The sequence below is a fragment of the Physeter macrocephalus genome, chromosome 6 (assembly GCF_002837175.3).
Source record: "Physeter macrocephalus isolate SW-GA chromosome 6, ASM283717v5, whole genome shotgun sequence".
In the NCBI taxonomy this organism is placed as follows: Eukaryota; Metazoa; Chordata; class Mammalia; order Artiodactyla; family Physeteridae; genus Physeter; species Physeter macrocephalus.
Window position 1 is genome coordinate 14,963,478 of NC_041219.1, and position 12,669 is coordinate 14,976,146.

The following is a 12,669-nucleotide window of genomic DNA, read 5'->3' on the forward strand; positions in this document are numbered from 1 at the left end:
CGATGGGAGAGGCCGCAGCAGTGAGAGGCCCACGTACCACAAAAAAAAAAAAAAAAAAAAAAAAAAAAAAAAAAAAATCACTATAACCACAGCTTTTCAAATAAACTGAATGAGCGAAACTCAGTCTAATAAACTTTTTTCTCGTTGTTAAATCCCTCTTTTTCATTCAACAGAAGCTAAGCCTATTCAGCACAGTTAAATACAAATCACGTATACTCTAATTAGACCATCCCTCCCGGAAAACAATCCATCCAACCGGAGAGAGTAATTCAACGAATATTTATTAAGTGTCTGAACCTCAAGTACTGTCCTAGGCACTGGGGATATATATCAGTCAATGAAAAGACAAAATATCTTAACTGCATAAAGCTTACAGTCTAGTAGGAGAAATAAATAATAAACTAAAGCTCAACATGTGTTTTTTCATTTTATTTTCTCCTTTTCCCACTATTTTCCCCTAAATTTTTAATATATTGAAATCTATACATCAAAGAATGTATATGCACGTATGCAAACATTTATGTTTGGTTTAAGAATAATAATGAAACAAACCTCAGGTGTGTCCACCATCTAACTTAAGTAAACATTATCAGTGTTACTGAAGCCCTTTCTATCCATTTGATTTCAAAGAAGAATAAAAACTTCATGTCTTAGAGAAAAAAAAAAACAAACCTAAAAGCAAAATTATGCTTCCCTATTGTCATTTCTTCAACTACCTCTGAAAAATTTATAAATCATTTGGAAGGAAATTAAACTTTTGGTTGAGTTCCTATTTTCAATCTGATTTATAAGAAACTGATTAAAAATGGTCTGGAAAATATTTTATGAAAGAAAATTCAGCAAAATAGTTATTTAACATAAAACAGTTTCCCAAGGAAATAACCTTACAAAAAGAAAAAAGAAACAGTTTAGAAATTGTCAGATCAAGCTATACCTCTACAGGGAAATGGCTGCTTTCTCAAGCTTGCCGAATAAAGTATGATAAAGTCTTGCTGATATTAAAAGAGTGAGAGAGAAGGAACCACACAGCATTTACATGGATTAATTCTTGAGATAGAGTTAAATTTTCCTGGCACAACTGGCTACTAGCAACAGGAAGAACAAAATTATCAAGTACAGCGCTTCAGAGGAACATTTAAAGTTAGCTCACTGAGAAGAGAGAGATTGGTATGCTTAAACTCCAAATCGGGAATTAATATAATACAATTTGATGGTAATTACTTCTATTCATATTTATAGAATAGAAGAGTTTAAAGAACTATCCAGATAGCCTAGTCCAATACTTCTCATTCTACAAGCAGGGAAATTTCAACCTAAGGTCAGCAGACTTGCTAGTTAGTGGCAAGACTGGCCTAAATCTGAAGTCTTTTTTTGTTTTAAATAGCTCCCTGGTGCCTAATACTGAACAGTGAACCGTAGAGAAGGGACCAATTAAGAAAAAATTAGGTAGAAAAATCTCAGGAATCTGTGAGATATCTGGACTTCCAGTTCTTGAATTCTACTACATGAGCTAGGAGATCTGGGTGCTGGTCCTGGCTTTCGTGTGCACATGTCCATATAATTTAATTTGTAATGATATATTTTACTAGAGACTGGGAGCCAAGGCATGTCTCACAGAGAGGAGATTAACTACATAAAAATAACTTTAAATACTTGCAAAAGTATCTGAGTCAATTTAAATTTCAATGATATCATTTCATCTTTCAAATGAACCGAACAAATTTAACTGAAGTGTTATTAGGTAAGCATGTACATTAATCTTATTTAAATTAGTAGACTTTAATTTTATACAATTATTACATGAAAATTAACATTTATTACAAAGCAATTGATTGTTATATAGTATCCATGTAAAGCAGGTATTATTACCCTGATTTTACAGAGAAATCAGAGATTAAATAACTTACCCACATCTACAGTTACATGCATGAATCGGTCCATGTTCTTGAACACTGTACATGCTGATTCTCATATAATTTGTTTTTATAATTAGAAATATTTTAATTAGCATGTTATACAAATAAATTATAATATTCAATGACTACCTGTTGTTCTACTGCCAATTTTACCTATATTACTGTGTCATCAAGGCAAAAGATATGCTGACTCACCTGATCAGCAAAGTCACAGCAATAAATAAAAAATTAAATCCCTAAGTGATTAGAATCTAGCCATTTATAAATTTCAAAAACTCTGTGTATTTCCAAAAAATAATTTACTTGTAGGATTAGTAAGCTTCAAGAAAATAAAGAAATCCATAACACATCACCTGGCAACAAAGCTAGCCTGTGCCCATTTAGCAATATCTTGTTTTTTTTGTTTGTTTTTTTTTTTTGTGGTACGCGGGCCTCTCACTGTTGCGGTCTCTCCCGTTGTGGAGCACAGGCTCCAGACGCACAGGCTCAGCAGCCATGGCTCACGGGCCCAGCCGCTCCGCGGCATGTGGGATCCTCCCGGACCGGGGCACGAACCCGCGTCCCCTGCATCAGCTGGCGGATTCTCAACCACTGCGCCACCAGGGAAGCCCTAGCAATATCTTGTTTTTAATGTGAAACAGAAATATCAGTATGTTCCTTGACATGTTTATTTAGTAAACTTTAGCTTCTCACATTTTCTTATACAAAATATTTTATTGAGTGAGTAAAAAAAACTGATTCAAAACTGTTGCTGTTGTGTCTAGAGGAAATATGGGGAGTCCAAGAAATTCTAGGGCTCCATTTGTGTTTACTAATGATCACCAAACTGGTCCTGATAATGATGACAGTTTTTCATTGATAAAAACCTTAATGAAAATGAAATACCTTTTCTGATAAATACGCTAAAATGCCAAAATGTCAGGTTATACAACTCAAAGATAGCAATTCTGGAATCTTACGCTCTTCAGAAGGTTTTATTAAAGATTTTTTTGATGTGGACCATTTTTAAAGGCTTCACTGAATTTGCTACAATATTGCTTCTGTTTTATGTTTTGGGGTTTTTTTTTGGCTGTGAGGCATGTGGGATCCTAGCTCCCCGACCATGGATTGAACCCACACCCCCTGCAGTGGAAGGCAAAGTCCCAACCACTGCACTACCAGGGAAGTCCCTCTTCAGAAGTTTAAGTGATTAGCCGGTAACAGAATAAAAGCAATTCAGTAAACAAAATCTATAAAAACATGTGAGCCAGAGGGAAAAAAAAAGCAGAAAACATATCCTCGATAATAAAAAGGGAAAGAATGTAAATTGTTATAGTAAAGCAATTTGGCAGCATCTATGAAAAGTGAAAATATGATTCAATAATCCAATGTTTAAGTGTATCTATTAGAGAACCTCTTGCACATATACACAGGGAGGCAATTATAAAATGATTGCTGCAGCATTATTTACAACACAACATTGGGAATAAGGTAAATTTTTATCAAAAGGGAAATTAATGTATTTAATGAATACTATACAGCAACTGAAAGGATAAGTTACATACATAAAGACACAGATAGATACAAACAAACCTAAAAAATACAACTCTCAAGTAAAAAATGCAAGTTGCATAACAACTCCTAGGGAATAATAAAAACACAAAACAACCTTATAATTACTATATATTACTTCTGAATGTAAGATAAGAGTATAAAAATAGACTAGAAGATTCAGAAAAAAACTCACGATAGTGATTTGGGAAAGAAAGGAAAGAGAAGTAGGTTAGGGCTGATGGTTAAAGAAGACAATGGTAATGTTTTAATTTTATTAAAAGAAAAATGATAAGCAAATATAGCTAAATGTCAACAACTGTTAAGTTTTGGTAGTTGGAATATGAATGTTTATTATACTTTTCTGTATCTTTAAAATTTCTCAAAACAAAGTAAATTTCCCCACACCTCTACAGGAAAAAATCTTGACTCTGCCCCAACTTTCTAAAACTTTAGTATTACTGAGGAAATATTTGGGATGCTGTAGGAGCCAGCTTCCTGTACTTTCAGGTCTCAGAAAGCAGCAGGAGCATTCCTGAGCTGCTGGGAACCCATCTAACCCTATCTGCACCATCCAAAGGGAATCTTAGAAGCCTCTTAACCCTCTTCAAACCTAAAAATATAGGTCAGTAAAATGCAGAGGTGATCAATTACCTGCCTCCAGGTAAGCACAGAACAATAAAATCACAGCTATACCTAAATTTCTAACACTCCCTGAAAGGCAACTTACTGGCTTGGGAGGTTATCCTAACAAGTAGCATGTCAGTCTGAAAAGTTTCAAAATTAAAGCCCGGGGCTTCCCTGGTGGCGCAGTGGTTGAGAGTCCGCCTGCCGATGCAGGGGATGTGGGTTTGTGCCCCGGTCCACGAGGATCCCACCTGCCGCGGAGCGGCTGGGCCCGTGAGCCATGGCCGCTGGGCCTGTGCGTCCGGAGCCTGTACTCCGAGACGGGAGAGGCCGTGGCAGTGAGAGGCCCGCGTACCACAAAAAAAAAAGAAAAAAAAAAAATTAAAGCCTGATCTTATCTCACTTTACACGTCATTAAAATTCACTGAAAATACCTTTATCCTTCAAATTTTACCTGTTTCAGCTTCTGATTCTGAGTCATCTTCCTCATCTTCTTCACTAGAGCAACTAGATTCATCTTTTTTTCCTTCTTCTTCATCATCAACCTTTTCTTGTTCCAGAGATTCAATACGGGATGCATTTTTCTCAGGCTCAATAATCAATGTCTCTTTGCTGTGAAAGGAAAAAAGCCTTGAAATAATTATAAACACAAAAGGTGAAAATACATAATGAATACATTAATTTTCCCTCAGAACCACAAAATTTAATAATTATACTTGTGGCTATCATGACAATTCATTTAAAACAATAACAAAACCTACTTTAATATTTTACTTACTTTTTAAAGGTTTTCTGTGATTGATTATTGTCCATATTGGCTGTTGATTCAATCAGTGGAGATTTCTTCTCCCGTTTTTCACTATGGAGCTTTATAAAAGTTATGCAAAGGAAAATAAGAATACTATTAAAATAACATTAATGAGCAAAATACAAAATTTAAAATAATAACAAAGTAGCTTCCCAAACACTAAATGAAAACAAAACAGACAAAACAAATAAAAGATTTAAGTTTTACCTAAAAAGAAAAGGGCTTGGATAAAGAATAAAAAGAACTAGACAGTTTAAAAGCTCCACAGAGGGGACTTCCCTGGCAGTCCTGTGGTTAAGACTCTGCGCATCCCCTGCAGGGGATATCGGTTTGATCCCTGGTTGGGGAACTAAGATCTGCTGTGCGCTGCAGCCAAAAACAACAACAACAACAAACCACTCCACAAAGGACTAAGTTGGATTTTTTTTTTAAGATCCCTCCAACTTTAGTTTACTGAGAAACCAGGGACCATTAACCATTCAGGATGTCTGATAATATTTTACTTAAACATCTGCTTCCTAGTTTTGTAACTCCTTGCTTATCTAGCGTATGCTATTTTAGAAATCTGAGATTTTATAGTCTCCACCCTCTAAGCAAACTTTCTTATGAAATTACAAAAAGATACTATTATTGGGAACATATACATTATAGAAGTATTCATTTTGGGAAAGGGATGCTAGAGAAATGGGAATAAGCAACACAAAAGGCTAAAAAAACACCACCACTATTCCTTTATTCTCATTCACTGTCATTTAATTTTTTTTTTTTTTTTTGCGGTACACGGGCCTCTCACTGTTGTGGCCTCTCCCATTGCAGAGCACAGGCTCCGGACACGCAGGCTCAGTGGCCATGGCTCACGGGCCTAGCTGCTCTGCGGCATGTGGGATCTTCCCAGACTGGGGCACGAATCCGTGTCCCCTGCATTGGCAGGAGGACTCTCAACCACTGAGCCACCAGGGAAGCCCACTGTCATTTAATTTGATCGCTAGGAATAACTTAAAACCAAACAGTACAAAACATCACAAGAATACTTTTTCAGCTGTCTAAAATTCAAACTTATTAAGAGAATTCACTAATAGAGACAATTTTTAGACAGTCATCAAACATACCAGATTTTGTTTCTTTTGCAACTCTTCTAAATATCCTAAAATGTCTTCATCTGCCACATCAAAGGCTGTCTGGCCCTACGCAGGAAACAAGAGGGTTGGTGATAATTAAAAAAATCAATAAATTATAAAATGCCTTTGGTGATTCTGTATGATTATACAGAAAGAAGTTAGATAACATTTTTTATGGTAGGTATAAAACATGGTACATATGACTTGAAGGAGATGTATGAGAAATCCATGTGAGAGATAAGCAGCTGATATACCTCCCCTTACTTTTTTTGGTAATAGCTTTATTGATCTATAATTCACATACAAGTCACCCAGTTTAAAGTATGCAATTCAATGGTTTTAGTATATTCAGAGTTTTACAACCATCACCACAATCAATTTTAGAACATTTTCATCACCCCAAAAAGAAATGACATACCCATTAGCAATCCCCTCCCCACTCCCCTTCCCCTTGTCTGAGGCAACCGCTAATCTACTTTCTGTCACTACAGACTTGCCTATTCCAGACATTTCATATAAATGGAATCATACAATATATGGTCCTTTGTGACTGGCTTCTTTCACTTTGCAAACTGTTTTCAAGGTTCATCCATATTGTAGCATGTATCTACTTCTTTTTTATTGCTGAATAATATTCCATTGCATGATATACCACCTTTTGCTAATCTCTTCACCAGATGATGGATATCTGCTTTTGCTTTCTGGTACACAATGAGTAATACTGCTATGAACATTTGTGTATAAGTTTTTGTGTGGACATCTGTTTTAATTTTCTTGGGTATATATAATAGCTATGAGTGGAATTACTGAGTCATGTGGTAACTCCAAGTTTAACCTTTTTGAGACCTTATTTCTACTTTACCACCAGAAAAATTAATTAAATTCTTAGTAGAGTAATAAAATAAACATATGTATTTCTAAACTACTTAAAAGTTCAGCCAGCCACAGGTATGACTTAGTTTCAAAAAGTAGTCCAGATGAACATCTGTCAATCTATTTTTATTCATAGTGGAAAAGAAAATTTCAAAGAGCTGTTGACCAAAAACAGTAAGGATTTTTCCTGCTGCCAGCTTAGTCCTTATAATAACCCTACTGGTACAAGTTTCCAGAATGCCAGAAAGTTCATTATTTAGAATATATTCTACCTTATATGTTTGCAAAATTTCTTAATTTATGAATTTCTAAGAATATAATATCAATGGAAGCGCCCAAATCTACTCAACACGTATGGTAATACTATTACAGAAAGAGTAATACTTCTTTGTCAAACAAGGCCAAATCACCTCATAAGTAGCTGGAAAAGACTTAATAATAAAAATGAATAAATGATTCACAAAATGTTTTGTACAGTTAATAAAACTTAATAGAAATAAATAATTTATATTCTCATAACATTTTTTAGACCAAAACTGTATTTCTAGAAGTTAAAATATTTAAAGTACATTTGAAAGGCCTACCACTTTGTTGACCATCTCCATATCACACAGACTGTCCACTAAAATTCGACATGCTTCTTCTTTACCCCAATGAGCTGCAGCATGAAGAGGTGTCCAGCCATCATAATCTTTAATATTAACATCATAGCCTGCCTGTATTAAAAGTCTAAACAAATTACAGTGAATTAGATCATCATTAAAATCTAGAAATGATTGGACATAATTAACAGCTATATACCATGCAAGTTAGCAAAAATTTGCAATATATTTCTTTTCACAGTTCAGAATCCCTCCTCCCCTCAACAAATTAACTAGGACAAAAGAATTCTCAGAGAACACTGGCATAGAGGATCTTGAGTTACTGCCATAATAATGAATTCAGTTTTAATTAATTCCTAATGACTATGAGTCTTATAGTTTGGTATGACACTGATTAATTCTTGTTAATATGTTTCTAACTGAAAAATTTGCAGGAAAGTCTATAATTTTTCAAAACTATTGGATCAATTTGTATGTTAAACTGATTTATTGTAGGGAATGTCTTCAAGTGTCCATATGATATATCATCTCAAGCTGAACGTGTTCTAAAAATATACTGGGATCAAACAAAGTTATTTGTAGTGTCATTGTTGCCTTGCGGTTAAGGAACTGGTTTGTGAAAGCCTTCATGAACCTTTATGATCTACCATTGGAAATTTTCATAGGAAAATGACTGTTAGAAACAAAACAAAGCAAAACAAGTATTCCGAGGGGTCGAGTCTACTTTTCTGTAGCAGTAGAAAGCAGATATTCTAATCGTCAACAAAGCTAGAAAACAGGAATACATTTTAATACAATGAAAAGAGTTGCATAAATGTTAGTATGCCCTTATAACTGTAGACTGACATCAACCTTTATTTTATTTAGAAATTAAGCTCACAGAGAGCAACGAATGGGTCTATAAATTGCACATAGCACAGCGCCACACACAAAGGCGAACACTAAATACTTTATAACTCAAATCTGGTTAACCTTTACCTTACTTTCCAAGATGTTGACCTTAAGAAGGGCTTCTTTTTACCTACAGGAAGTGGTAGTGATAGCTAATATATAACCATTTATTTATGTTTCAAGAACTGATCCCCTATTTCCTAACAATATCTAAAGCAGATTTTTTTTTGTTTTTTGTTTTTTGTGTACGCGGGCCTCTCACTGTTGTGGCCTCTCCCGTTGCGGAGCACAGGCTCTGGACGCGCAGGCTCAGCGGCCATGGCTCACGGGCCTAGCCGCTCCGCGGCATGTGGGATCTTCCCGGACTGGGGCACGAACCCATGTCCCCTGCATCGGCAGGCGGACTCTCAACCACTGCGCCACCAGGGAAGCCCTAAAGCAGATGTTTTTAATTATGGCTCCATAGCGGAACCGTCTGAAAAACTTGCTATTGAAAAAAACAAAAAACAAACAAAAAGATTCCCCAGCTCCACCCCAGTTCCATTGAATTAATCAGTATCTTGGGAGATGGGCCCTGTCAATCTGTACTTTTAATAAGTCCTGCATATGATCTCACATCACTGCCTGTCTCCTGCCTGCAGATCAACACTTAAGAGCCAGTGATCTAAAAAGCATGCTAATAGATATAAGTCAGAAGATTTAAGTTAAAAAAATATGGCCACTAACATAAATATTATCAGATACTTTATTAATAGAGACAGAAATAATACTGGAATATAAGATAATAAAAATATACCCCCAATAGGAAATATGAACTATAATAATGTTAAATATCCTGAGCAATACAAAATTCTAAGTACTTGAGAGTCTGTGCGGAGAGAAAGGTAGACACACGCCCCCCAAACATAAGGCTCTCTATATGCCAGGCCATGCAAGGATACTCAAAAAAATAAGACAGTATTTATTATGCTCAAGGAACTTCTAATGGAGGACAAAAGTTAAAAACAACAATCAACCCTCACAGACAGGTTCTATGATGAAGCTGCAATAGGAGTACAGAGCTGAAAAGCATAAAAATCAACTGAAAGGAGTTGTGTTTGGGGGAGAGGGGGTAAGTGGGGAGACAGTTACATTTGAAATGGATCTCTTCTATTTATTTCTGATTTCATATTTTCTTTCCTAAGCAAAATATTCACAAGTTTCAAAACTAAAAAAGAATAAATGGCTAGATAGCAAAGTCACCTTCCCACTGCTGACCTTTAGCCAACCAGTTTCCCTGCCCCAGAGATAACCATACTACTACTTTTGATTAGATCCTTACAGAGAGATTTTATGCATATATAAATAAATACAACTTAAATTTTTAAAACATAAACACAAATGAGGCGTAGTTCTTAACACATCCTAGTGCTCTTTCCATATCTATAAGTAGTGTTTTAATCGCTATAGAGTATTCTAGTGAAAGGATGTATCATGATCTATTCAACCATTCTCCTACTCCAATTATAAACAATGCTGCTAGCACATACCTTATTTCCTATGTGAGTGAGAATATCTGTAAAAAAAATTCCTAGGGATTTCCCTGCTGGCGCAGTGGTTAAGAATCTGCCTGCCAATGCAGGGGACATGGGTTCGAGCCCTGGTCCAGGAAGATCCCACATGCTGCAGAGCAACTAAGCCTGTGCACCACAACTACCGAAACTTGTGCTCTAGAGCCCCTGCTCTGCAACAAGAAAAGCCACCGCAATGAGAAGCCCGTGCACCGCACAGAAGAGCAGCTCCTGCTTGCTGCAACTAGAGAAAGCCCGTGCACAGCAACGAAGACCCAACGCAGCCAAAAATAAAATAAATAAATAAATTAATTAATTTAAAAAAAATTCCTAGAGGTAGTGCTGCTAAGCCAAAGAATAACTGTTACTTTGATAAAATTTGCTCAATAGTCATTTATACTTCCACCAATAATGTAAGAGAGTGCCTTTTCCCAAATTTGCCAACAGTGTACCAAACATTTTGATCTTTGCCAATATGATAGATGAAAAATGATAATTCACTGTAGCTTTATCTGCACTTATAATGAATGAAGTTGAGCATTTTTTTTTTTTCATGGGCTTAAGAGCCTTGAACTGAGTCAAAGGATAGAAAGGAATTTGCTTCCAAGTTGAAGAGATGGTGAATGAAGGTATCTAGATAGAAACAAGAGTAGGCATTTAGGCATCATGAAAGATCTTCAAGTAGATATATACAGCTGGAATCATGCATGCCTGAAGAGCAATTGTAGCAGCTTAGCTTGAAAGAGGAACCAATGGCCAGATGACTAATGGTCTTATGTGCTAAGCTGAGGAGTTTAAAATTCATCCCAATTCCTGCTGAGAATCTTAATGAAGCATTTTAAGAGTCTGGACAACTGAATTACAAAGACCACTTGGAAGCAGTTTAGAAATCTATTTTACAGTGCAATCCAGTACTCATATATATGTTTACAGAAACAAGAATTTTAAGAAACAAAATACCTTTACCATATGCAATACTTTTTGATATTTTCGATTTTTTCTTTTTAAATGCTGTTCACAGCTCACTAAGTTCATTTCATGACCCGCTCTAATGGGGTTTGAAAGTCTGAAAAGTTTTGGATTAGAGAGAAACAGATGGGACAAGGAAACTAATTACAACTTAACTGTAGCGGCTTCCCTGGTGGCACAGTGGTTAAGAATCTGCCTGCCAATGCAGGGGACACGGGCTCAAGACTTGGTCTGGGATGATCCCACATGCTGCAGAGCAACTAAGCCTGTCCGCCACAACTACTGAGCCTGTGCTCTAGAGCCTGAATGCCACAACTACTGAAGTCCACATGCCTAGAACCAGTGCTCTGCAACAAGAGAAGCCACTGCAGTGAGAAGCCCACACACTGCAACGAAGAGTAGCCCCCGCTCACCGCAACTAGAGAAAGCCCGTGTGTAGCAGCGAAGACCCAGCACAGCCAAAAGTAAATAAATAAAATTTAAAAAAAGTTAACTGTACTATTCTAGGAAAAGGCTTAAATTACTGAAGTGAGTAGAGATTGAAATAGGAGGAAACCTGGAATAACTGACCCACTTAAACTTCTTCACTGTTTTTACTGAGAGGGAATAAGGAGAAGGGATTGATATAAGAAACCAAAGTGGAACAAAAGCAACATAGAGGGTGCAATAGATTTTGCTGAGGGCCAGTCTTATTAGCCTTCACATAGATATAACAGAAGTTATGCACTGAATTGTTTTTTCCATATAGTTGCCAACACCTTTGCACTGCATAAGTAAAAACCAAAACACAAATTTATTGTGACATAAGGGAGCTTTGTCCCAAAGACATTTGTTGATCAGTATATAACCCTATATCGTCTAAGTTGCTTATGGTTTAATATTTAATATTATGCTAACAGCACTCTGAATTCCAGTGTTCATGTAGTGAAAATCTAAAACAAAATCAGATAAATTATATGTAAATAAACAGTCAGTAGGAATCAAGCTCTCAGAATTTGATAATATGTCTATATACAACATTGTTCTTAGTCTCTGTATCCAGAGCTTAACCTATCTGGGAATCTCAAAGTGACTCTAATAATTTACTAGGCCAGAAGGTAACATATAATGGTTGTCTGACACTTAAATTTCACTTATTGGAAAACTGCAATGGAAGAACAGTAGAATAATCAAAATTTGAGAGTGAAAGAAAGAACTTTAGAAATAAAGCAATAACATTCAAGGTAGTTTTCTCTTTCTCCCTATAAACAGATAGTAAATAACTTACATAAGCTGTTTCAAAATAATGTTAGCAGGTATCTTAAAAAAAGGAAAAGTGAAATAAAGAAAACAAATCAAAGCAGAAAAACAACTGTGAGAAGCAATACTTACTTTAAAACTTCTGTATAGCCTTTAGCGGCTGCAACATGAAGTGCTGTACCTCCAGATTTTGCATGCCGGACATCATTTATATGGCCACTATTTAGCCATTGTCTTGCATCTCTAAGCATTATTCGTTCTTCTTCCTTTCGAGCTGCTTCTATATCAACCCCTGATAAAATAAAATAATTTTTTTCATTTTTTTCTCTATAGTAAATGTTTTTGTTCGGAGATAAAATTATCCAAAACATTCCAAGTTTAACTGAAAATTAAAAGTGAAATTATATTTTTGAAAAATGGGCTGCTTAGAACAAGCTGGTTAAATGAAGAAATGTAGGAATACTGTAGATATTTTATTAGCATTCTCTATTGACTATTTAATTTTTGCCCTACAGTATTGTTTTGGCTTTCTTTTTTACCTTTTCT

The 12,669-nt window shown here is 35.8% G+C and overlaps 1 protein-coding gene across 9 annotated transcripts in view; it reads right to left on the bottom strand.

The window, feature by feature from the left end:
* The window catches only part of PPP1R12A (protein phosphatase 1 regulatory subunit 12A), a 156,024-nt gene that overhangs the window by 51,982 nt on the left and 91,373 nt on the right, over positions 1-12,669 (bottom strand). For all 9 annotated transcript variants that reach the window (XM_028490409.2, XM_007101006.4, XM_007101004.4 and 6 more), the window contains exons 4-8: positions 12,256-12,415; positions 7,457-7,601; positions 5,991-6,065; positions 4,852-4,940; positions 4,528-4,685 (exon numbers count right to left, since the gene is read on the bottom strand). In XM_028490409.2, coding sequence (XP_028346210.1) covers positions 4,528-4,685; positions 4,852-4,940; positions 5,991-6,065; positions 7,457-7,601; positions 12,256-12,415 — 627 coding nt within the window. The remainder of the gene's footprint in view (positions 1-4,527; positions 4,686-4,851; positions 4,941-5,990; positions 6,066-7,456; positions 7,602-12,255; positions 12,416-12,669) is intronic.